Source organism: Perognathus longimembris, chromosome 1 (genome assembly GCF_023159225.1).
Source record: "Perognathus longimembris pacificus isolate PPM17 chromosome 1, ASM2315922v1, whole genome shotgun sequence".
NCBI classification, from domain to species: Eukaryota; Metazoa; Chordata; class Mammalia; order Rodentia; family Heteromyidae; genus Perognathus; species Perognathus longimembris.
In genome coordinates, this window is record NC_063161.1 from 16,953,030 (window position 1) to 16,977,015 (window position 23,986).

A 23,986-nucleotide genomic window follows, 5' to 3' on the forward strand; every position below is an offset into this window, starting at 1 on the left:
CTACTGAGGAAATACAGGAAGTCTCTCCCACAATATATAACAGTAACTAACATAAAAAAAGAGAAAAGTAACTTCATAGTGAAGAAACCAGGCCAAATAAGTTAACATAAGACATATCATACCCAAGTACTCCCTAATTTGATGTACTGAAAGACATATCTGTGGTTTTGCTTTGTTGTTTTGTTTTGTTTTGTCAGTTGTAAGGCTTAAACTCAGGATCTGGGTACTGTCCCTGAGCTTTTTAGCTCAAGGCCAGCGCTCTACTACTTTGAGCCCCAGCACCACTTCTAGTTTTCTGGTAGAGATAAGATTCTCACAGACTTTCCTGCCTGGGCTGGCTTTGAACCATGATCCTCAGATCTCAGGGTCCTAAGCAGCTAAGATTACAGGAGTGAGCTATCAGCGCCTGGCTTATCTGTGGTTTTTTTTTTTTTTTTTTTTTTTTTGGCCAGTCCTGGGCCTTGGACTCAGGGCCTGAGCACTGTCCCTGGCTTCTTCCCGCTCAAGGCTAGCACTCCGCCACCTGAGCCACAGCGCCGCTTCTGGCCGTTTTCTGTATATGTGGTGCTGGGGAATCGAACCTAGGGCCTCGTGTATCCGAGGCAGGCACTCTTGCCACTAGGCTATATCCCCAGCCCTATCTGTGGTATTCTTGACAAATAAGTATAACCTCAATCTAGTAAATAAAAAAAAAAATCAGGAAAAAAAACTAGATTAGTAAAGGCGGTACAAATTACTGACCAAGATTCTTCAAAAGTGACCAGGATGAGCTGGGGACAGAAGCCAGTGAAAGAGTGCCATGCATGTGACAGGCTCTGGGTTCAATCTCCAGTACCAGAAAGAAAAATGTGACAAAGCCATGAAGACAAAGACTAAGGAGTTTTTCACTTTTGAAGAGACAAAGGGAAAGAAGATGCAACATGAGTTCTAGACTGTAGAAAGGCCATAAGTGGGAGAGATGCAGAATGTAGAGTCTGTGGATTGGTTAATGGCAGTGTATCAACAGTGATTTTCCAACTTTGGTTTATGTATTATATCAACTGTTAATATGAAGGAAAGCAAGGCAAAGGTTTATACATAGAAATTCTCTGTATTATTTTGTAACTTTTCTGCAAGTCTAACTTTTTTTTTTCAAAATAAAGTTTAAAAAGTACCTGAAGCTGACTGCGATTCTTCTCTGTAAGAAAATCTACTTGAAGATCATGTAAATAATAACGAAATGACTTCCCATTCCGATCACAGAATAGGAGAGATTTATTAACGAACTCTTGCAGTATGTCTTCAACTTCTTCAGTTTCCATGTCCCACAGAATGCATAACACCTAGGGATCATTTGGGGCATTTAATATCACAGAAGTACAATGAATATGACTGTGGTTAACCTACTAATGTGTGCACAGCAAAAATAAAGAAAAAAGTAAAAGCCATTATCTTAAAGCCCTAAATGAGAACATCAACATTTCATAAAAAGCTTAACTATTCCTAAAGGCAGAAAAAAACGCAGAGAAATTGGATACTTTTCTCGCTCCCCTAAAACAGATGGGAATTAGGTAACTCATGAGCTCCAAGTGAGCCTCTCATAGAGAATAAGAGTAGAGGGGGGCTGGGAACACGGCTTACTGGTAGAGTGCTTGCCTTGCATGCATGAAGCCCTGGGTTCAATTCTTCAGCACCACATTAGCAGAAAAAGCCAGAAGTGGCGCAGTGGCTCAAGTGGTAGAGTGTTAGCCTTGAGCAAAAAGAAGCCAGAGACAGTGCTCAGGCCCTGAGTCCCAGCCCCAAGGATTGGCAAAAAAAAAAAAAGAGTAGAGGGACTTCTGGACCTTCTTCCTTCACTCAGTCCTACTGGTCTGATTCATGCATTATAACTTGAAACAAGTGTCCTTAGTGCTATATCAAAGGTCATGTGTCATAAGTATTCAATGTCAAGGACAGTTGGTCATTTGTTACCTTTGTAGGCACCTTAACATCCTTCTGAAAGATGGAAAGATCTGTGTAATAATCTTTGATGTCTTCTCTGAGCATTTCAACACTTATAGACATGGCTTCATCTAGAGCCTCATAATCATATGATGAAGATTTCCTTATTCTCTTAAATTGCTTATTCTGAAGTTGTCTGAGGTAATAATCCCAGCGGTTGGGAAAATCACGTAAAAGTGCACCAATTAAAGACACCACAAGAGGAGAACCTTAAATTAAACAGAACTGTGTTAATGTCATCTTACTTTCTAACTCACTACCAGGAAATACTTAGTTTTAAAGACTAATTTCCAATGCACATTATTTTGTGCCTGGATGTGCACACACACTCACAGTGTTCAGGCTTGAACTCAGGGCTTGGGTGCTGTTCCTCAGCTTTTTCTCTCAAAGCTGGTGCTCTACTGCTTAAGCCATAGCTCTACTTCTGGCTTTTTGGTAGTTTAATTGGAAATAAGAGTCTCATGGACATTCCTACCAAGGCTAGCATTAAATCTCAGTCCTTAGATCTGAACCTCCTCAGTAGCTAGGATTACAAGTACGAGCCATCAGCACCTGGCTTCAAACTCTTTGTGTGTGTGTGTGTGTGTGTGTATGCGTGTGCATGTGCATACACATGTGCATGCATGTGTGGGCACACACACCAGTTCTGGAGCTTGAACTCAGGCCTGAGGGCTATCTCTGAGCTTTTTTTTTTTTGGCCAGTTCTGGAGCTTGGACTCAGGGTCTGAGCACTGTCCCTGGCTTCTTTTTGCTCAAGGCTAGCACTCTGCCACTTGAGCCATAGCACCACTTCTGGCCATTTTCTATATATGTGGTGCTGGAGAATCGAACCCAGGGCTTCATGTATACAAGGCAAGCACTCTTGCCACTAGGCCCTATTCCCAGCCCTCTCTGAGCTTTTTTACTCAAAGCTAATGCTCTACCACTTGAGCCACAGCACCACTTCTAGTCTTTTCTGAATAGTTTATTGGAGATGAGAGTCTCACAGAATTTCCTGCACGGGCTGACTTTTAACTGTGATCACCAGATCTCAGTCTCCTGAGTAACCAGGATTACAAATGTAAGCCACCGGCGCCCAGCTGGTAAAGATTTTTACATGGGAAAATGCTCATGATATACACAAAGGATAAGAGTCAAAACAATAGAAACCACGATAATCTAAATTTTAATTTCACTACAGACAAATGTTATGTCAAAAAATGAAATTAAAAGACATGTAACAACATAAAATATAGATATATATTTGACAAAATCATGACAAAGGGCGCTAACACCGTCAATAGTTAGGAGTTATTTAAAATGTAATTAAACTATCTACATTTTATTTTTATTTTTTGCCAGTCCTGGGGCTTGAACTCAAGGCCCTAGCTTCTTTTTGCTCAAGGCTAGCTTTTTCTGTATATGTGATTCTGAGGAATCAAACCCAGAGCTTCATGTATATGAGGCAAGCACTCTACCACTAGGCCACATTCCCAGCCCCTAAACTACCTATATCTTAAAAGAAAATAAGGTAAAGGATAATGTCTTAAAATTCAAACAACCAATAAACAAGTGTGATACTATGATACATGTATTTTGGATTTTTGTCCAAGGTTTCTGGCTTATAACTCCCTCCTGAAGGCAGCAATAGAAACCACAATTTATTGGAGGTGACTGTCAGAAACTCGAAGCTCCCATTTTTCTGTCTGGTAGCTAGTCACAGAGAAATCTCTTGATGATCCTTCTTGTCTGATAATATATCAAGAACTCATTTCAGGAGGGATCCCACCCCATATACAAAAAGGAAGAAACACTGCACACAGACTCCAAGAATACAGGAAAGACAGGGTTTTCCCACTTTACTAACAATCACCTTTTTACATTGTTGTCCATACGTCATTCATACCTATGCAATGGTTATGTCCATTAAAAACTCAAAAAGATGGCTGGGAATATGGCCTAGTGGTAAAATGCTCATCTCATATACATGAAGCCCTGGGTTCGATTACTCAGCACCACATATATAGAAAAAGCTGGAAGTGGCACTGTGGCTCAAGTGGTAGAGTGCTAGCCTTGAGCAAAAAGAAGCCAGGGACAGTGTTCAGGCCTTGAGTTCAAGCCCCAGGACTGGCAAACAAAACAAAACAAAACAAAAACTCAAAAAGACAAGAGTTTGGAGAGGTTCCAAAGAGAACACGTGGATCTTCCTGAAGGGCATAGAAGCACTACAGTCCTTCCTCAAAACATACCTTACACATCTCTTCAACTACATCCTTTAGAATATCCTTTATCATGGGTAAATATGTTTCCCCAATTTCCTGATTTCTATGAACAGTTCAAGTAAATTAATCAAACCTGAGAATGTATTTGTGGGACACTTGATTTATAGCTGGTGGGATCAGAAGCATAAGTAAAGCAACCTGAGACTGCAAGCAGCATCTGAAGTGGGCACTGTAGACAGTCGTGAGGATTGATCCCCCACCCAGTGGGACAGACACTGTCCAGGTAACTGTCAGCTGAATTAAATGACTCAGCTGGTGAACACTGCAGTACTGATGGTTTGCTTGGTGGGGTGACGGGAGGGGGGGAATGTCCACAAATCTGCTAACAGCAGGTATCTGCGAATCACAGTAGACTTCAGCTATGCTGGGCACCAGTGGCTCATGCCACTCTAGCTACTCAGGAGGCTGAGATCTGAGGATTGCAGTTCAAAGTCAGCCCAGGCAGAAAGGTCCCTGTGAGACTCTTATCTCCAATTAACCACTCAAAAACCTGAAGCTGTGGTTCAAAGTGGTAGAGTGCTAGCCTTGTGCAAAATAGCTCAGCAACAGGGCCCAGACCCTGAATCCAAGCCCCACAATCAACAACAACAAAAATCCTGAGTTTTATGTTTCCCTTTATATTCCCAGAAAAGTAAAAAAAAAGTACTTCCTTAATAAAAAATGCAAATTATTGACAAAAGATGTTCATTATCAAATTAGGATATTATCTTGGGGCTGGGGATATAGCCTAGTGGCAAGTGTGCTTGCCTCGTATACATGAAGCCCAGGGTTCGATTCCCCAGTACCACATATATAGAAAATGGCCAGAAGTGACGCTGTGGCTCAAGTGGCAGAGTGCTAGCCTTGAGCAAAAAGAAGCCAGGGACAGTGCTCAGACCCTGAGTCCAAGGCCCAGGACTGGCAAAGAAAAGAAGAAGAAGAAAAAAAAAGGATATTATCTACATAATATTCCAAACAAAAGCATTTTTAAAATTTTCACTATATTCTTTACTCATGTTTTCATTTCAGCCTTTTAAAATAGCATATAGCATATTGTAGATGTATGCTAATTTTAATGAGTGAACAAATAACATAATATTATGTATTCATTTATGGCATCAGAAAAGAATCTAAAATACTAAATCAGAACTAAAGAGGATGTTTATGTGCTAAATTATCACATTTATTAGCTTATTTCACAAAGGGAGAATGAGTATCCCTCTAACCCAGCTCATCATACCTTTACATTCTTTTACAATACTATGAGCTTGTTCTGGCAAATCTGCTTTCTTCATATTAACAAAAAGGGATAAAATTTCAAGTCCTTTTTCTTTTCCTAGGCCACTCTCCACAGGAACTACATATTTAGGACCTGCAACAAAATGGTAAGACACAGTAATAAGTAACTTGGTATGGCACATATCTGTATGTAACAGAACTAAATACTTTAATACCCTTAATTTACTGCCTAGCTTAGTAAAAGGTATTAAAAAGTAATCCTTTCCCGCCATGACCGCTATATAAGCCCCCCTCCCAAATTAAAGCCTTTGAGACTCATTCAACCATCAAAAAAAAAAAAAAAAGTAATCCTTACCCATTACTGAATCTGTAACACTCTTGTCTCTGGTTGTAAGCAGAATCTGACACTGATTGTCAAATGCCTTTAATACCCAAGGATCCCAAACATCATCCAAGATCAACAGAGACCTAATTTGAAAACAGTTTTTAAAAATATTTTTTAAAAACACACAGAGAGGGCTGGGGATATAGCCTAGTGGCAAGAGTGCCTGCCTCGGATACACGTGGCCCTAGGTTCGATTCCCCAGCACCACATATACAGAAAACGGCCAGAAGCGGCGCTGTGGCTCAAGTGGCAGAGTGCTAGCCTTGAGCGGGAAGAAGCCAGGGACAGTGCTCAGGCCCTGAGTCCAAGGCCCAGGACTGGCCAAAAAAAACCACACACACACACACACACACAGAGAGGATAAAGGAGTATGAGTATGGTCAAATTACTTTATGTACATGTGTGAAAATGGAACAGTAAAGCTTGCTGAGATTGGTTTGGGAAGGGGGAGTGGGAGAGAATGACAGAATCTGATCAAAGTAAATTTTATGCATACATGGACATGTCAAATTGAAACCCCCTTGTACAACTAATTGGTGTGAATAAAAATGTAGAGATTTATTCGACACCCCCCATCTGTGAAAGTGAGATCTAAAATACAAAGACAAATGACTACACGGGATTATATGCACATATACAAATTGAATAAACAATGGTATACTTAAGGGAAGAGCCCAATGATGTACCTCCTCTGAACAATTAAGGAATGAATACTAGGAAGCTGAAACATGTTCTGTTGGAGGGCACATATATGCCAAATGGAGAGTAAGAGAGTCAGCAAATACAGCACTATATTCAATGTATGTTATGTAAAAACTAAGCTACATAACTTGAAAGTAGGGATGCGATGAGCAAAGGCAGGGAAAACAATGGAAAGGGGTGACATTGATCAAGATGCACTGCACTCATAACCTGACTTGTAAAGCTGAAACCCCTTTGTACAGATACTTGTAAAAAATAACAATGAAAAAAAATTAAATGCTCAAGGTGTTAGACTGGAAGATTCCTCTATGAGGCTGTGAAAGAACAGTTGGGACAGCAAAGAACAGATATTGTAGGGAGAAAAAAAATCATCAGGAAGGACTGGGAATGTGGCTTAGTGGTAGAGTGCTTGCCTTGCATGCATGAAGCCCCGGGTTCAATTCCTCCGCACCACATAAACAGAAAAGGCCGAAGGTGGGTGCTGTGGCTTAAGAAGTAGAGTGCTTGTCTTGAGCAAAAAGAAGCCAGGGACAGTGCTCACGCCCTGAGTTCAAGCCCCAGGACTGGCAAAATAAATAGACAGACAGATAGATAGACAGATAATAAATGCTTTTAAAAAGTCATCAGGAATAATCAAAGAAGAGGTGACAAGACAGCAAAAAAGCTTGGAGAAACAGCAAGCCAACACAAAATCAAGTAGGAAATAGTCTAGAGTTCTAACAGGTTGTTGGTTAAATGTGGCTGCAAGCTATGCAGCCATCCATCTAGGCAGACCTGGTAACAACAAACTAGCAGTTGTAGCCGTAAGAAAAGCTGACAAATCTTAAATCCAGTGCAGGGATTTAGTGTGACAGTGACTCCTTCTGCACAGGAGGCTAATATTTAGAAAATAAATGGATAACATCACTTCTCATAGCTCAGAAGGTTTTGGCTAGGCACTATCTACAGAAGGACCTATATTTTGAGACCAAGTTAATTTAGGGGCTTGAAAAGGAGAAACAATTGAAGTCAGAAAGCCCAAGGATAAGCTATGTCTGGGTGGGAGAGGAACCAAAGAGGTAGTCATGGAGAGAGGGAGGGTCAGACATGGACTCCTCAGAAGATTAAACAGTGAAAGTACAGGCTGGGCAGAGATTGGTGATCAGTGGCCCTGCCTTCTATGGCAAGGCACAAGCCCTCCATGGGTTACAGTGAAGACAGTCCAAATCCACGCCCATCGATTGCTCAGACTTTGGAGTTTCTCCCTGCCCACTGTAGTAATTCAACTCTGGGTTTCTACAGCGCTGTCCCTCCTGAAGGGTGGTTTACCACCAGCTGGGCCTGAAAACTCTGAGACCAGAGGCAGAGGCTCCTGTTCCATTGGCCTTCCTTTTCCAGTGCAAACTCAGTATCCTGTTTGCTTCCCCACCGCTTCAATGGACTCAAGGGACATACCTTGACTTAGACATTTGCTGTACCTTGGTACACAAACTGAGAGGCCTTTGAAATAAGTGAGAAACTTTTTGGTCCACAGGCAACAAAGCTCATTGGGGCCAAGAGCAGCTCTTGGTACACCAAGATCGGAAATTTCTATAATGAATGCAGTCCTAACACTGACAACACAGCCTTGTCTAGCCATTCCCTCAGCTCACATAGAGCACAAACCACTACCTACTTCCAGATCTGGCAGCAGGCATTATTCAAGGACCTAACCAGATGTACAATGAACAATGTGACTGACACAATAATAGATTCTCCCAACAAAGAAAACCTCAGGACCAGATGAATTCACTGCAGAATGCTATCAGACCTTTAAAGAAGAGCTAACACCAATGCCTCTCCAAGTATTGCATAAAAAAGGAAAGGAATTCTTCCAAACTCATTCTATGAAGTTAGTGTTACCCTGGTACCAAAACTGAATAAAGATATAACGAAAAGAGAAGCAGATCCATACCTTAGATGAACACAGACATAAAAATCATCAATAAATTATTTCAGACCAAATTAAGGAATACATTAAAGAGATACATTCATGAACTTACTTCCTTTTGGCCCATAGACACAGTCAAGGAAACATTAAAGTAAGAGTCTCCTAACAAACCTGGAATACTGCAGAAACTTCCACAGAGGACTGAATTTTGAAACAATGGATGAGAGTCTGAGATGACACTTTGAGCAAAGGGGAACACTGATGGACTATGTGGTGATTTGAGAGCCAAACATCAAGCACTTCAAGGGCTTTGGGTTTGTTGTTTATACCTTTCTAGAGGAGGTGGATACAGATAGGAATGCAAGAACACACAAAAGGGATAGAAGAGTTGTAGAACCAAAAGGAACTATCAGAGAAGATTCTCAGAGACCAGTACCCACATAACTATAAAAAAAGATTTTTATTGGTAAAAGGAACACATCGGTTTAGGCTAGTCACAGCAGAGGATCACAAGAGCCCAATAGCTATAGCCTTATGAACACAAAAGATGATGCTAAGTGAAATGAACTCCATGTTATGGAAACGACTGTTATATCACTGTTGTAATTACTTTCAACATGCGATGTGAAACCGTAGCTTCTATTATTGATGATTCTTTTGTATCCCCTTCCTGTGGTTGTATCTGTACTATCTCTGTATCTTATCTAAGTACATTGGAAACCATGTATACTGGTATTAGAACTAGGAAACTGAAAGGGAATACCAAAATCGTGAGAAACAGGGTAAAAAGACAAACGACTACAACAGCAATACTTGCAAAACTGTTTGGTGTAAATCAACTGAACAACTCATGGGAGGAAGGGGGAGGGGGGGAATGAGGGAGGAGGTAACAAACAGTACAAGAAATGTATCCAATGCCTAAAAAAAAAAAAGGAACACATTAAGCAGCATCACCTATGAAATTATGTTAACAGTAAGGGTAAAATTATGAAAACCTTGACTGAATGAGACAGTGGTAGAGGAGGGGCTTTTCTTTTCTAATTGTTGTTGACCATGACTCTTGGAATGAAACCATAATTAAGAAACACCATAGTAATAAAGCACTGGTGGCTCAGGCCTATAATCCTAGCTATTCAGGAGACTGAGATCTGAGGATCGCAGTTGGAAGCCAGCCCAGGAAGAAGAGGACAGATTAAGATTCTTTTTTTTTTTTTTTTTTTTGCCAGTCCTGGGGCTTGAACTCAGGGCCTGAGCACTGTCCCTGGCTTCTTTTTGCTCAAGGCTAGCACTCTGCCACTTGAGCCACAGCGCCACTTCTGGCCATTTTCTATATATGTGGTGCTGGGAAATTGAACCCAAGGCCTCATGTATACAAGGCAAGCACTCTTGCCACTAGGCCATATCCCCAGCCCCCAGATTAAGATTCTTATCTCCAATTAACTACCAGAAAATCAGAAGTGGCTGTGGCTCAAAGTGGTAGAACACTAGCCTTGAGCTAAAGAGCTCAGGGACAGCACCCAGGCCCAGAGTTCAAGCCCATCACACACACACACACACCCTGAAATATATTTTTATATGTATCAGGAGCACTTAAGTCTTCCTAAATTACACTTACTCAAAGGTTTTTGTTTTTTTTAATACAAAATGAAGAATAGCAAAAAAGCTATGGTTGGGGGCTGGGGATATGGCCTAGTGGCAAGAGTGCTTGCCTCGTATACATGAGGCCCTGGATTCAATTCCCCAGCACCACATATACAGAAAACAGCCAGAAGTGGCGCTGTGGCTCAAGTGGCAGAGTGCTAGCCTTGAGCAAAAGGAAGCCAGGGACAGTGCTCAGGCCCTGAGTCCATGGCCCAGGACTGACCAAAAAAAAAAACAAAACAAAACTATGGTTCTCTACTGAACAGAGGGAAAGGGCATAACAGCTTGACATGTCAGTAAGACCTCACACACCAACTTAATTTGACCATCTGTACCTTGGGTGTTTGTGCAACATTAGAATGCGAAGACGATCTTTAGCCTCTTCAATATTAAGTGGAAGCCTCTGGGAGAAAGTCCCATCCTGATCCAACAGTGTGCAAAGATTCTGTAGTTTCATCAGAAGCCCAGATTTATCTTGCTTTCCAATTGCAACCCAATATACACCACCTGGGAAACAACCTAATGAGGAAAAGAATCATAAACTTAAGGCCTTTGAACCTGAGGTCTCTTTTGAATTGTTTTGCTTTTAAAACATCTTGAAATAAGCTTGGCAATGATGGCTCATGTCTATAATCCTAGCTATTCAGGAGGATCTGAGGATCACAGTTCGAAGCTGGCCCTGGCATGAAAGTCCCAGAAGTGGAGCTGTAGCTCAAGTGGTAGAGCACTAGCCTTGAGTGAAAGCCCATGAAAGACAGACAGACAGACAGACAGACAGACAGACACACACACACACACACACACTGAAATATATAGTTTTATATGTGTCAGGAGCACGTAAGTCTTCCTCAGTTTACTCAGGGTATTTGTTTTTATTGTGTGTGTGTTTGGGTTTTTTTGGGGGGTGGGGTGGGGTGTTGTTGGGTTTCTTTTGCTTGTCTTGGGGCTTGAATTCAGGGCCTGGGTGCTGTCCCTGGGCCTCTTTGTGCTCAAGGCTAGTGCTCTGCCACTTGAGCCACAGTCCACTTCTGGATTTTTTTAGTGGTTTATTAGAGATAAGAGTCTCACTGGGCTTTTTCTGCCTGGGCTGTCTTGGAACCCTTATCCTCAGATCTCAGCCTCTTAAGTAGCTAGGATTACGGGCATGAATCACTAACACCCAACTACTTACTCAGTTTTAAAAACTTAAAACCAGATACCAGTGGTTCATGTCTGTAATCCTAGCTACTCAGGAGGCTAAGACCAGGAGGACTGCTGTTCAAAGCTAGTCCGGGCAGAAAACTGGAGAATCTATATCTCCAATTAACCAGCCAAATGCTGGACTCTTAAGCACTGGATCAAGTGGTAAGGGTACCAGCCATGAACAAACAAGCAAGCTGACTGAACACATAAACACAAACTTCAGAATCATTCCAATCTTAAGTCTTACCATGTCTTCACCTCCTTTTGATTCAAGTTATAAGTAGGATAAATTATGATTTGTTATTAACATTAAATCTAAGGGAAATTGAAGATTTGAAGTTTGGATTAAATCTGATACATAGCAGAAAAATCTCCCGAAAGCACAATTTCTCCATCTTTGTTCTTTGTCATCACTGATCACTGCACAGCCATCTTGCAACCTCAGCACTCTTGACATTTTGGGACAGCGTAGTTCTTTGTTCTGAGGGACTTTCTCATGCATTACACAAGTATAGCCTTCCTGGCCTCTATCCTCCAGGGGGCCAGTAGAATTCCCTCTTAACAAGTACTGACAACCAAAATTACATCTAAACGATGTCAAATATTCCTGGGGGAGAAAATCACCCCAATGAGAATAACTGATGTTCAAGAATATATTTACTCATTATCATTCTTATTCTCTTAGTTAAATTCAAATGTAGATCTACAGCTTACTAGCTATGCAATTTTTGGCAAGTTAAGCCTCAGCCTCACTTGTTATACTGAAATAAGATTGTCTATTCATTTTTTCAGAGTTGCTGTGAGAGAATAATATAAAGTCTGTGAAATTGCTATGCTCATTGTAAAAGGTTATAACAAACAGGATTATTAGTGCTATGGACCTGCACCCTATTAAGCTGTGAACTAGTATACACTCATAAAAACAGTCATTATCATTGTAACGCTCAGCATTATTATTAATCAAACCACAATATATCTTTCTTTTAATTTTTTATTGTCATTATAAAGGTGATGTACAAAGGGGTTACAGTTACATACGCCAGGTAAAGAATACGTTTCTTTTTGGACAATGTCATCCCTCCCTTTACTCCCTCCCAAACAACAATATATCTTACAATATTTTTTATTTACATATATATCAGAGGCCAAAAATACCACTTCTTCAAACACAATCCCAGACAATTCCACGCTGGTTTAAACATTAAAATATACACACAACAGAATGGTTCGATAATATTTTTCAGAAGACAGTACACAAGAGGTCATATACCACTTTACCTCAAAGCTTCCTCAAGTTCCCTCAGACCTCCTTCAGTACAAAACAACAAAGCTGTGTTCTGTGTGTATATATATACAAATGCAATGGAAAAAAAAGATTGAAGAGATGATTCAAACTGTCATCCAAGATTATGTTTGGGGTGGGATTTTAAAATTTCAGACAAAGTACAAAGAATTTTTTCCTTTTCCTTTTTTTTTTTTAATTTTTTGGTGCCAGCACTAAGGTTGAACTCAAGATTTCACTCTCTTCTTCAGCTTTTTCCGTTCACAGTTAGCATTCTACCACTTGAGTCATGCCTCCAGTTCCTTACTTTTTTTTTTTTTAAGACAGGGTCTCACTACTATAGTTAAGGCTGGCTTCTAACTCTCACTTCTTCTGCCAGCCTCAGTCCTGGGTGCTGGGGATTGTAAGCATGTGCACCCTGATTGCACACATTTTAATTTAAGCACCAATTATATAAGCTACAGGTTTTCCCTAACTTCAACGCTAAAAAGCTAAACTAAATAAATAAATTTAAAACACAGAGGAGTATAAACATATACAAAAAAAAACCAAAAAAACAAACACTACTAGCTTTCCAAAGGTAGACAAACAGACCAAGTGAGCAACTGATCTAAAAATCCCTACCATCACAATATAACATTAGTTAAATACTGAACTACTATTTACAATTTCAGAAAGAATCTAAACATCTTGACTACGGGCACAAGAGGGAGCAATTTAGCTTTGAATGAGGCTTGTGCTTATAATGTATTCAGAGAAGTTTATTTAGAGAAAAATTGCCTTTATACAGAAAAAGCAAACCTCATCCTATTTTCATATGACGTTTTTCTTGGTAGCAACTTAAAGTCTAATTGCATCTCAAGAAATCTTGAGATAGACAAGACCAAATAGGCAGCTAATGGAGAAATCAACCAAGTTTTAAAATTTTCTGCATATGAAATGTAAATCATTTCAAGATATGTCAACAGTTTCCATAATCTAAGAAAAACTAAAGGTTAACTTTAACTTCCAAAAGAAAATTGAGTTACTTAAAAATAACTAGGTAGGCTGGGTGTAGTAGTACATGCTTGTAACCCTAGCACTTGGGCATTGAAGTAGTATTGCAAGCTCAAGGCCAACCTGAGCTATATATAGAATTTGAAGGCAGACCAGAGTACATGTGATCCGATCTCAAAAAACAAAAAGTATAAGCATAAGTAGCTAGAAGCTTAATATTCTCTTATTTATATCAACAACCACCTTAAAATAACAAAATTTCTGACTTCAAGCCAATATCCTCAGATCTCAACCTCCTGAGTAGCTAGGATTACAGGTGTGAGTTAATCAGGAAGCTGAGATCATGGCTCGAAGTCAACTCTGGTCAGGAAAGTCTCATCGCCAATTAACCACCAAAAAACTCAAAGTGGAGCTATGGCTCAAGTGAGTAGACTGAGAATTAAAGGGACAGTGCCTGGATCCTGAGTTCAATTCCCAATACCAGTACAAAAAGGAAAAAAAGGGGAAGGGCAAGGAGAAGGGGAAAGAAAGGAAATAATTTAAACTAATACAGGCTGCCAAATATACGGCAGAATCACTGACTGGGAAAGTCATTAATGGAACTGAGTTTCCAAGTATCTCTTTATTGACTGAATGCCAAAACAGATACTCAGCTAACAAGAAGGTGTAAGCCTATTATTGCCTAAAAGGCAAGGATATAAAGTGGGCAACCTTTTTCAATCCTACAACCCCTTCAGTTTCTAATATGCAAGAGAATTAGCTTCACTCCAGCCATCTACTATCTTTGTGAGCTTATTGTCCTGGCTGACCAAGTCTCACTATGACAGGTGAGGCAGAAAAGAAATTCCAAATGTACTATACCTATGATGGGAAGAATAATGACCCCAAAAGACGTCCACAACCTAATCCACCATACTGATAAATATGTTACCTCATATGGTAAATGGGACTTTGTATGTGTATGTGTGTGTGTCTGTGTGAGAGAGAGAGAGACAGAGAGACAGAAACAGAGAGACAAAGAGACAGAGATAGAAAGAGACAGAGAGGAGAGAAAGGGTAGGGGACTTAAAGATGCTAAGCACTACTGGTTTTGAAGGGATGGTGAATCAAGGGAATGTAGACTCTTCTAGGAGATGGGGAAAAAACTCTCCCAGGCTGAGGGGCATGGCTTAAGTGGTAGAACACCTGCTTTTGCCACAAGGCCCTGAGTTCAATTTGTAATTCAAGCGATAAGAGAGGCATGCGATCACAGGTCAGGAGGATTGAGTTTGAGGTTACCAGGGGCTACAAAAATAAATTTAAGACCAGCCTAGGCTACAAAGTAAGACCCCATCTCAAAAAAAATCTCCCAAGGAGAGGGAATACCAAAATCGAGAGACAAAGAATAAAAAAAGACAAACCATTCAAAAAGCAACACTTAGAAACCATTTGGTGTAAATTAACTGTACAACTCTTGGGGGGAGAGGGGAAGGAAGGGGGAGAAATGAGGGAGGAAGTTAACAAGTAGAACAAGAAATGTACTCACTGCCTTTCATACGAATCTGTAACCCCTCTGTATCACACTTTGATTCTTGGGAATCTCCCAAGAGCTTCCAAAAGAAACTCACCCCGCTATCACTTGAATTTCTTTTTGTGTATGGGGATGAGTTCTGGGGCTTAAACTCAGGGCCTGGGTGCTGTCCCTGAGCTTCTTTTTGCTCAAGGCTAGACCTCTACCACTTGACTCACAGCTCCATTTCTGTCTTTTTGGTTGATTGGAAGTAAGACTCTCAAGGACTTTCCTGCCTGAGCTGGCAGACCATGATCCTCAGATCTTAGCCTCCTGAGCAGCAAGGATTACAGGTGTGAGTCAGAGGAGCCAGGCTCTAACATTTTGATTGTGACCAGTGAAAATCTCCAGAATTGCAAGATAATAAAATTTGGGGGTTTTTTTATTCGTTTATTTTCCTTTGGAACAGTCCTGGGGGTTGAACTCAGGGATAGCACTGTACCTGAGCTTTTATACTGAAGACTAGTACTATTACTTTGAGCCACAGCTCTACTTCCAGCTTTTTGGCAGTTAATTGGCGATAAAAGAGTCTCACGAACTTGCCTGCCCAGGCTGGCTTTGAACCATGATCCTCAGATCTGAGGATCCTCCTGAGTAGCTAGGATCATAGGGATGAGCCACCAGACGCTAAATTTATGGCAATTTATTATCAAGAGGAACAGGAAATCAACACAATTTTTAAAGAATTATCTCCTGGCTAGAAATGTGGCTTAGTGGTAGAGTGTTTGCCTAGCATGCATGAAGCCCTGGGTTCCATTCCTCAGTACCACATAAACAGAAAAGGCCAGAAGTAGCACTGTGGCTCAAGAGGTAGAGTGCTAGCCTTAGGTGCAACAAAGCTCAGGGACAGTGTCCAGGCCCTGAGTTCAAACCCCAGGACTGGCAAAAAAAAAAAAAAAAGAAAGAAAAGAAAAAAATTATCCTCTTAGCCAGCAACACATAGTGGTCAAAACTTACCTTCTAAGAGGGAATGATCTCGAACAGCTTCTGCAGCTAATACAGACTTCCCACAGCCTGCCATTCCATATATTGTGACCCATCCTGGTTCACCATTCAATTTGGAAAGCTTCTGCTGAATTGCATTCACCAGCTTTTTCCTAGTAACAAAGACAACTGGCCTCTGCGGCACTCCACCTTCGCACAGCACCGTTCTTACTGAAATCAAGACAAGCATGAAGTGACTGCTCAGTGATGTCATGAAAATCCCAAAGGGCAAGGGTGAGGTTTTAGATTTAAAATAAGAAAATGTGTCTATGGTTTTAACTTCAATCTTAATGATTTCTCAAAACACAGAGAACAAAAGCAAACACACAACTTTCAAGGAGATAACACACAGCCAAGTGCCAGTGGCTCATGCTTGTAATCCTAACCACTCAGGAGGCTGAAACCTAAGGATCATAGTTGGAAGCCAGTCCAGGCAGGAAAGTCCCTGAGACTCTTATCTCCAATAAACTACTAAGAAAAAGCCAGAAATGGCACTGTGGCTCAAGAGGTAGAGCACTAGCATTGAACAAAAGAAGCTCAGGGACAGCACCCAGGCCCCAGAGTTCAAGCTCCGGGATCAGCAAAAAAAAAAAAGGAGAAGGAGAAACAAGGAAGGAATAAGGAGGAGGAGGGAGAAATGAGGAGAAGGAGGAAGAGAGGGTGGAGGAGTATGAGAAAGAGGAGAAGGAGAAGGAGGAGGACGAAGAGAAGGACAAGGAGAAGACAACACATAACGGAACTTTCCATCTATGCTTGCCTTATACACTCTCACTCCAGCCTCTGTGTCTCATATTGAAACCCGAGAAAGTATAGCTCAGTACTTACAAGATCCCCGAGAGTGGGCTAGGGATATGGCCTAGTGGCAAGAGTGCTTGCCTCCTATACATGAGGCCCTGGGTTCAATTCCCCAGCACCACATATACAGAAAACGGCCAGAAGCGGCGCTGTGGCTCAAGTGGCAGAGTGCTAGCCTTGAGCAAAAAGAAGCCAGGGACAGTGCTCAGGCCCTGAGTCCAAGCCCCAGGACTGGCCAAAAAAAAAAAAAAAAAAAAAAAGATCTCCGAGAAAGTATAGCTCAGTACTTACAAGGTCTAGTATGTATGAGGTCACTGGCTTGATTCCCAGTACACAAAGTAAGAAAATAAAAGATTGAGAAGAAGAGGAAGAAAAGTATAAAGAGAAGAACATCTTTTGAATTGCCTTCAAGAATACAGATTTCTAAAAAAAAAAAAAAGAATACAGATTTCTAAAGGTTCTTATTCTTTCCTATAAGTTGTATAAACACATGGAACCAGGAAATATAAAAAGATCTTCACAGATGATATTATTTCATCTAAAAGCTAGAGTATATGTACTATTATCTCAGCAAGAAAATGTGTTTAATAGTTAAATTGAAAAGTGGGCTGATTACATTTTCTTCAGAATATAATATATACTACAATCAGACACAGCTGCAGTAATACAGCTATCACAACAGCAATATGACAGAAGTCTCAAGGATACAAACCATATGAAGTTATTCCACCTTCTGAGTCTTTGCCACTGGAAGAAGAAATAACAGGAATGCCACTATGGAGAAGGGCTGCAAGGTCTTTATATCCTTCATGTAGCAGAGCATTGTAGAATGATATGTAGGCATAATTATCTTTTTTAAGTATCATTTTAATGAGAATAGCTGCTCGTTGATGTTTGGTAGGCTAAAAAGAAAAAGTAGTTTACTATACAATAGCAAATATGTTTGCAACATTAATTAGTAAAGACCTATCCAAATTCTGAAATTCTAAAAACTTTTAAGAAAACAGATTGTTTTAGAGGGTTTTACCTAGTTATTGCTTACCTGGTTTTTCACTTCTTCCTCCTCTGATATGGCTAAAACTCCATCACTAATCATGTGATCCATGATGTAGGAGGTCTTGATGTCTTTCTCCAGAGCTTCTCTATGTTGAAGCAAACAATTTCGAGCTTTTGCATCCATCTTCCCTCCAATTTTCTCTCTGAGCTGTAAACCATGAGCTACAGGCAAAATACCAAGGTATTTGTCAGGACAAGTTGCAAAGAAAACAAGAGGTTTTTGTTTTGGTTTGGTTTTTTGTCTGCTAAGACCATCAAAAGCAAACAAGACCCAGTGCATTGAAAGATGTGAAGATGTGGGGGACGAGGACTGGGAGAGAGAAAATAAAACAAACTGGGAGAAATCAAGGAAAAAGGTGACACTGTTCGAAAAGAAATGTACTCATTATCTGATTTATGTAACTGTCACCCCTCTGTACATCCCCTTTACAATAACAATTACATAAATAAGTAAAACCCAGAAAGAAAACAAAGGTGTGAGGAAACTGCCATTTTAAGGGGCAAGTACAAAATGGATGTAGCTCTTCTAGAAGGCAGTACAGATGTGTTTAAAATGTTTAAGAATTTTCTTGGACCCAGAAATCCTGCTTTTAGGAATTTATTTTAAGGAAAGAGTCATATATATATATATATATATATATATATATATATATGTCCATAAAGTAACTTAATAATGTTTAACCTGGGCACCAGTGACTCACTACTGTCATTTCTGTCCACATGGAAGAAGCAAATAGGAATATTAACAGTTCCAGACCAGCACATGTAACACAAATTGCAAGACCCCATCTCCACAGAAAAAGCTATGTATGGTGGTAATGCACCCATTACCTTAGCTACTGCAGGAAGCATAAACAGGAGAATGGTATAGTCCAGAGCAGCCCTTAAGAAAGGAAGGCTTTGGGACAGCCAACCATATGGGAAAAGATCTTCACCAGCAAAGCAACAGACAAAGGCCTAATATCCATCATCCACAGAGAACTCAAGAAACTAACCCCTTCCAAACCCAGTAAACCAATTATTAAACGGGCAAGGGAGCTCAAGAGAGACTTCACGGAAGAAGAAATAAAAATGGCAAAGAAACATATGAGGAAATGTTCAACATCCCTGGCAGTAAAGGAAATGCAAAGAAAAACAACCCTGAGATACCACCTCACCTCAGTTAGAATGGCCTATACTCTGAACTCAGGCAACAACAAATACCAGAGGGCACGTGGAGAAAGAGGAACCCTTCTGCACTGCTGGTGGGAGTGTAAACTAGTATAACCACTCTGGAGAACAGTATGGAGGTTCCTCAAAAACTCAGCAAAGACATACCCTATCACCCAGCCATACCACTCCTAGGCATCTATCCAGAACAATAGGATCCAGGATACCAGAAAGAAACCTGCATTTCCATGTTTATCACTGCACAATTCACAATAGCCAAGATATGGAAACAACCCAGATGCCCCACTACAGATGAATGGATCAAAAAAATGTGGTACCTGTACACAATGGAATACTACATAGTGATCAGAAATGATAAAATAATGGCATTCGCAGGGAAATGGACAGATCTTGATTAAATAATGTTCAGCGAGACAAGCCTAGAACACAGAGAACAAAGGCACATGGTCGCTCTGATATGTAGATGTTAGGGGGGAAAAAATTAAAAAGCAGAGAAAATGTGTATAAACTAACAATGGTATTTCTACATGTTTTGGTCAGTGACTACATCATGTCTCTAAAACCAAACAATTACTAAATAAACTTAAAAATGTCTAAGATAGTATTAGCAGAGGCTCACAATAGCTCAACAGCTATGTACATATATGATCATATATGAGGCTAGGGCTGGGAATATGGCTTAGCTATAGAGTGCTTGCCTAGCATGCAGGAAGCCCTGGGTTCAATTCCTCAGCGCCATGTAAACAGAAAAAGCCAAAAGTGACACTGTGGCTCAAGAGGTAGAGAGCTAGCCTTGAGCAAAAAGAAGCCAGGGAGCTGGGAATATGGCCTAGTGGCGAGAGAGCTTGCCTCATATACGGGAAGCCCTGGGTTCGATTCCCCAGTACCACATATATATAGAAAACGGCCAGAAGTGTTGCTGTGGTTCAAGTGGCAGAGTGCTAGCCTTGAGCAAAAGGAAGCCAGGGACAGTGCTCAGGCCCCAAGTTCAAGGCCCAGGACTGGCAAAAAAGAAAAAAAAAAAAAAAGAAAAGAAAAGAAGCGAGGGACAGTGCTCAGGCCTTTAGTCCCAAGCCCCAAGACTGGCAAAACAAATAATAAATAAATAAATATTATAAATAAATAAGATGAGGCTAAGCAAAATGAACTCCAAGATATGAAAATCTGTCAGACTCTTATTTCCAATTAACCATAAAAAAAAGAAAAAAATCCAGAAGTGGAGCTGTGGCTCAAGTGGTAGAGCACTAGCCTTGAGCAAAAATGCTCAGCAACAGTGCCCAGGCCCTAAGGTCAAGCCCCAATACTAGTGCACATTGGCACAAGTTACATTCACAAAATCAGAAACATGGTGTCTTTTCACCTGTAGTCAGTAAAGAACCTCTCTGTCCTGTCCTACTTCCGATAGACTGTCTCTCTCCTGATACTTTTACTTCCAATTCCTCTTAGCAATTCCTTGAAAAACATCTCTACCCTGGGAAATACTTTTTCTGCCCAGTGGAAGGAATCTTAGTGCCAGTAGACATAAAGTTACAAAGAGAGATATAATGTGGCTCCCAACCCCTACTGTGTGACCCTCAGGACCTCTTAGCCCTTAAACCTGGCTTCTACACAGATGCATTCCAATATTCAATTTGATCCCTCTGTGTCCCCAAGCATTGCTCATGATCCTCTACTAAAACAACAAATACATGAACAGAGACATTTCCACAACCCTACTCAGCTCAAATCAGTTCAAAGAGATGAAACCTTTGCCCCGCTAAAACCATCATCTGGTCTGTTGTTCTGTCACGAAGCAATGTGAAATCTTTTTCCCCATTTGTATTTTATTTATTTATTTAATTCATTCATTTATTTACTTATTTTGCCAGTCCTGGGGCTTGGACTCAGGGCCTGAGCACTGTCCCTGGTTTCTTTTTGCTCAAGGCTAGCACTCTACTACTTGAGCCACAGCTCCACTTCTGGCTTTTTCTATGTATGTGGTGCTAAGGAATCGAACCCAGGGCTTCATGTATATGAGACGAGCACTTTTACCACTAGGCCATATTCCCAGCCCTTATTTATTTATTTTTAAACTGTATTGTAAGGGTGATAAACAGCAGGGTTACAATTACATGATTCAGGTACTGAGTACATTTCCTTCTGAATAATGTCATCCCCTCCCTCATTCTCTCCCAGTTTTTCCCCTCATGACTTCCCTCCCCACAAAGTTAAATATTTCATTTCCAACATAGTGTCCAGTGGGTTTTACTGCTGAATTGGTTCATTCTATCCTTTGTCTGTGCTTCCCCTTCCCCTCCCCAAATCAGTTAAACATATACAAGACCAAAGAGATTCAAGGAGACTTGGAGCCAGGCCTTGGTGGCTCACACCTTTTAATTCTAGCTACTCAGGAGGGGGAGAACTGATGATCATAGTTCAGGCAGAAAAGTCCCCATGAGACTCTCATCTCCAATTAAACACTCAAAAAACACTCAGAGGGGCTGGGAATATGGCCTAGTGGCAAGAGCGCTTGCCTTGTATACATGAAGCCCTGGGTTCGATTGCCCAGCACCACATATATAGAAAATGGCCAGAAGTGGCGCTGTGGCTCAAGTGGCAGAGTGCTAGCCTTGAGCAAAAAGAAGCCAGGGACAGTGCTCAGGCCCTGAGTCCAAGGCCCAGGACTGGCAAAAAAAAAAAACACTCAGAAACTTGAAGTGATGCTGTAGCTCAAGTGGTGTACTCGCCTTGAGCACAAAGAGGCTCATGAACAGCACCCAGGCCCTGAGTTCAAGCCATACAGCTAACAACAAAAATGCCAGAAGTAGAGCTGTGGCTCAAATGGTAGAGTGCTGGCCCTCAGCAAAAAAGCCCAAGGACACTGAATTTAAGCTGGGGGGGGGGGGGGGCAGGCAGAGAACTATCAATCAGCTCAAGGTGTGAGCTAAATGTATGAAGTGAGCCAAATCAAACACAGAAATGAGTCAAAGCCAGGAAATAGGCCAGATGTAATAATATAGATGTGAAAAGTGGGCTCTCAAGATGTTCCTGGGTGCAAAATTTAAATCACTGTCCAGAAAAGAGACAATCAATCAATATGGTCCATAAAAAGGGACAGCCAATCAGCAAATTCCCCAACTACCCCCATAAAAGCCTGTCCTGAATCCCACACTAGCTCAGCAGGAAAAGCAATATGCTGCTCCTTTCTAGCTTCCCACTATTTTTCTTTACTAGTATCTTAAGCTTTGTTTTTCCTCATTTAAAATAAAATAAAGCTAGGCACTGGTGGCTCATACCTATTATCCTGGCTACACAGAAGGCTGAGAACTGAGGATCATGGTTCAAAGATGGCCTTAGCAAGAAGCCAGAAGTAGCAGTGTTGCTCAAGTGATAGAGCACCAGCCTTAATAGAAAAAAGCTAAGGGACAGCATCCAGGTTTTGAATTCAAGCCCTACTACCAGCACACAAAACAATAATAATAATAATAGCCCGGCCCTAGGGACTAAACTCTATAATCCAAGCTACTCAGGAGGCTGAGATCTGAAGATCACGGTTCAAAGCCAGCCCATGCAGCAAAGTCCATGAGACTCATCACCAATTAACCACCAGAAAACCAGAAGGAAAGCTGTGGCTCAAAATGGTAGAGAGCTAGCGTTGAGCAAAAAAGGGCTCAGGGACAGCACCCTGGCCCTGAGTTCAAGCCTCACAACTGACAAAACAACAACAATAATAATAATGAAAAAAAAGGGCTGTATGCATAGATTAAGCTGTAAAGCATCTGCCTCGCAGACATTAAGTCCTGAATTCAAAATTCCAGTACCGGGCTGGGGATATAGCCTAGTGGCAAGAGTGCCTGCCTCGGATACACGAGGCCCTAGGTTCGATTCCCCAGCACCACATACACAGAAAACGGCCAGAAGCGGCGCTGTGGCTCAAGTGGCAGAGTGCTAGCCTTGAGCGGGAAGAAGCCAGGGACAGTGCTCAGGCCCTGAGTCCAAGGCCCAGGACTGGCAAAAAAAAAAAAAAAAAAAAATTCCAGTACCACCAAAGGAAAAAAAAGTTTAGGTGAGAAAAACAAACACAACATAAACCTCCATAATTCTGAATATGAATTATTTTTTAAAAATTAAAGTATATATACATATATAATTGAACATATCGGGGCTGGGAATATGGCCTAGTGGTAAAGTGCTCGCCTCGTATACATGAAGCCCTGGGTTTGATTCCTCAGCACCACATATATAGAAAAAGCCAGAAGTGGCACTGTGGCTCAAGTGGCAGAGTGCTAGCTTTGAGCAAAAAGAAGCCAGGGACAGTGCTCAGGCCCTGAGTTCAAGCCACAGGACTGGCAACAAAAACAAATAAAAATAATAATAATTGAACATATCATCTATTTAAAATAACTGCACAAATTATATAGCATATGTCTCTACAAGTTGACATTCAAGCATGTTCCTGACACATGCTGTGGAAAAAATTAAAATATGATCCCAAATATACATGAAATATGTGTTGGTATCTGAATATATAAGAAAATTCTTACACATTGCTAATTAAAATATTTGGCCTACTAATAGTAGCAGCAAAATTCAGAATATTCTCTTTCCTGTTTTATACTTTCCTATATTGTTCATTTTTTTCAACACATATTATCATTTTTTACAATAAAATACTTTTTTTTTCTTTTTTTCTGCCAGTCCTAGGCTTGAACTGAAGGCCTGGACACTGTCCCTGAGCTTCTTTTGATCAAGGCTAGCACTCTACCACTTGGGCCACAGCACCACTCCCAGCCTTTTTTGTTTATGTGGTACAGAGAAATTGAACCCAGGGCCAGGCAAGTACTCTAAGTACACTAAGCCACATTCCCAGCCCTGAAATCCTTTAAATTAGGATTTT

General features: G+C 40.8%; 1 protein-coding gene across 2 annotated transcripts in view; it reads right to left on the reverse strand.

The window, feature by feature from the left end:
- Apaf1 (apoptotic peptidase activating factor 1) overlaps nucleotides 1-23,986 on the reverse strand; it is a 77,582-nt gene that overhangs the window by 50,969 nt on the left and 2,627 nt on the right. Inside the window, exons 2-9 of one of the 2 annotated variants that reach the window (XM_048357661.1) lie at nucleotides 17,927-18,102; nucleotides 17,615-17,786; nucleotides 16,063-16,260; nucleotides 10,432-10,615; nucleotides 5,815-5,927; nucleotides 5,461-5,592; nucleotides 1,951-2,189; nucleotides 1,155-1,322 (exon numbers count right to left, since the gene is read on the reverse strand). In XM_048357661.1, the coding sequence (XP_048213618.1) occupies nucleotides 1,155-1,322; nucleotides 1,951-2,189; nucleotides 5,461-5,592; nucleotides 5,815-5,927; nucleotides 10,432-10,615; nucleotides 16,063-16,260; nucleotides 17,615-17,786; nucleotides 17,927-18,064 (1,344 nt within the window). In that variant the 5' untranslated portion in view covers nucleotides 18,065-18,102. Of the gene's footprint in view, nucleotides 1-1,154; nucleotides 1,323-1,950; nucleotides 2,190-5,460; nucleotides 5,593-5,814; nucleotides 5,928-10,431; nucleotides 10,616-16,062; nucleotides 16,261-17,596; nucleotides 17,787-17,926; nucleotides 18,103-23,986 lie in introns of both variants that reach the window. The other variant, XM_048357656.1, reaches the window with a different exon arrangement.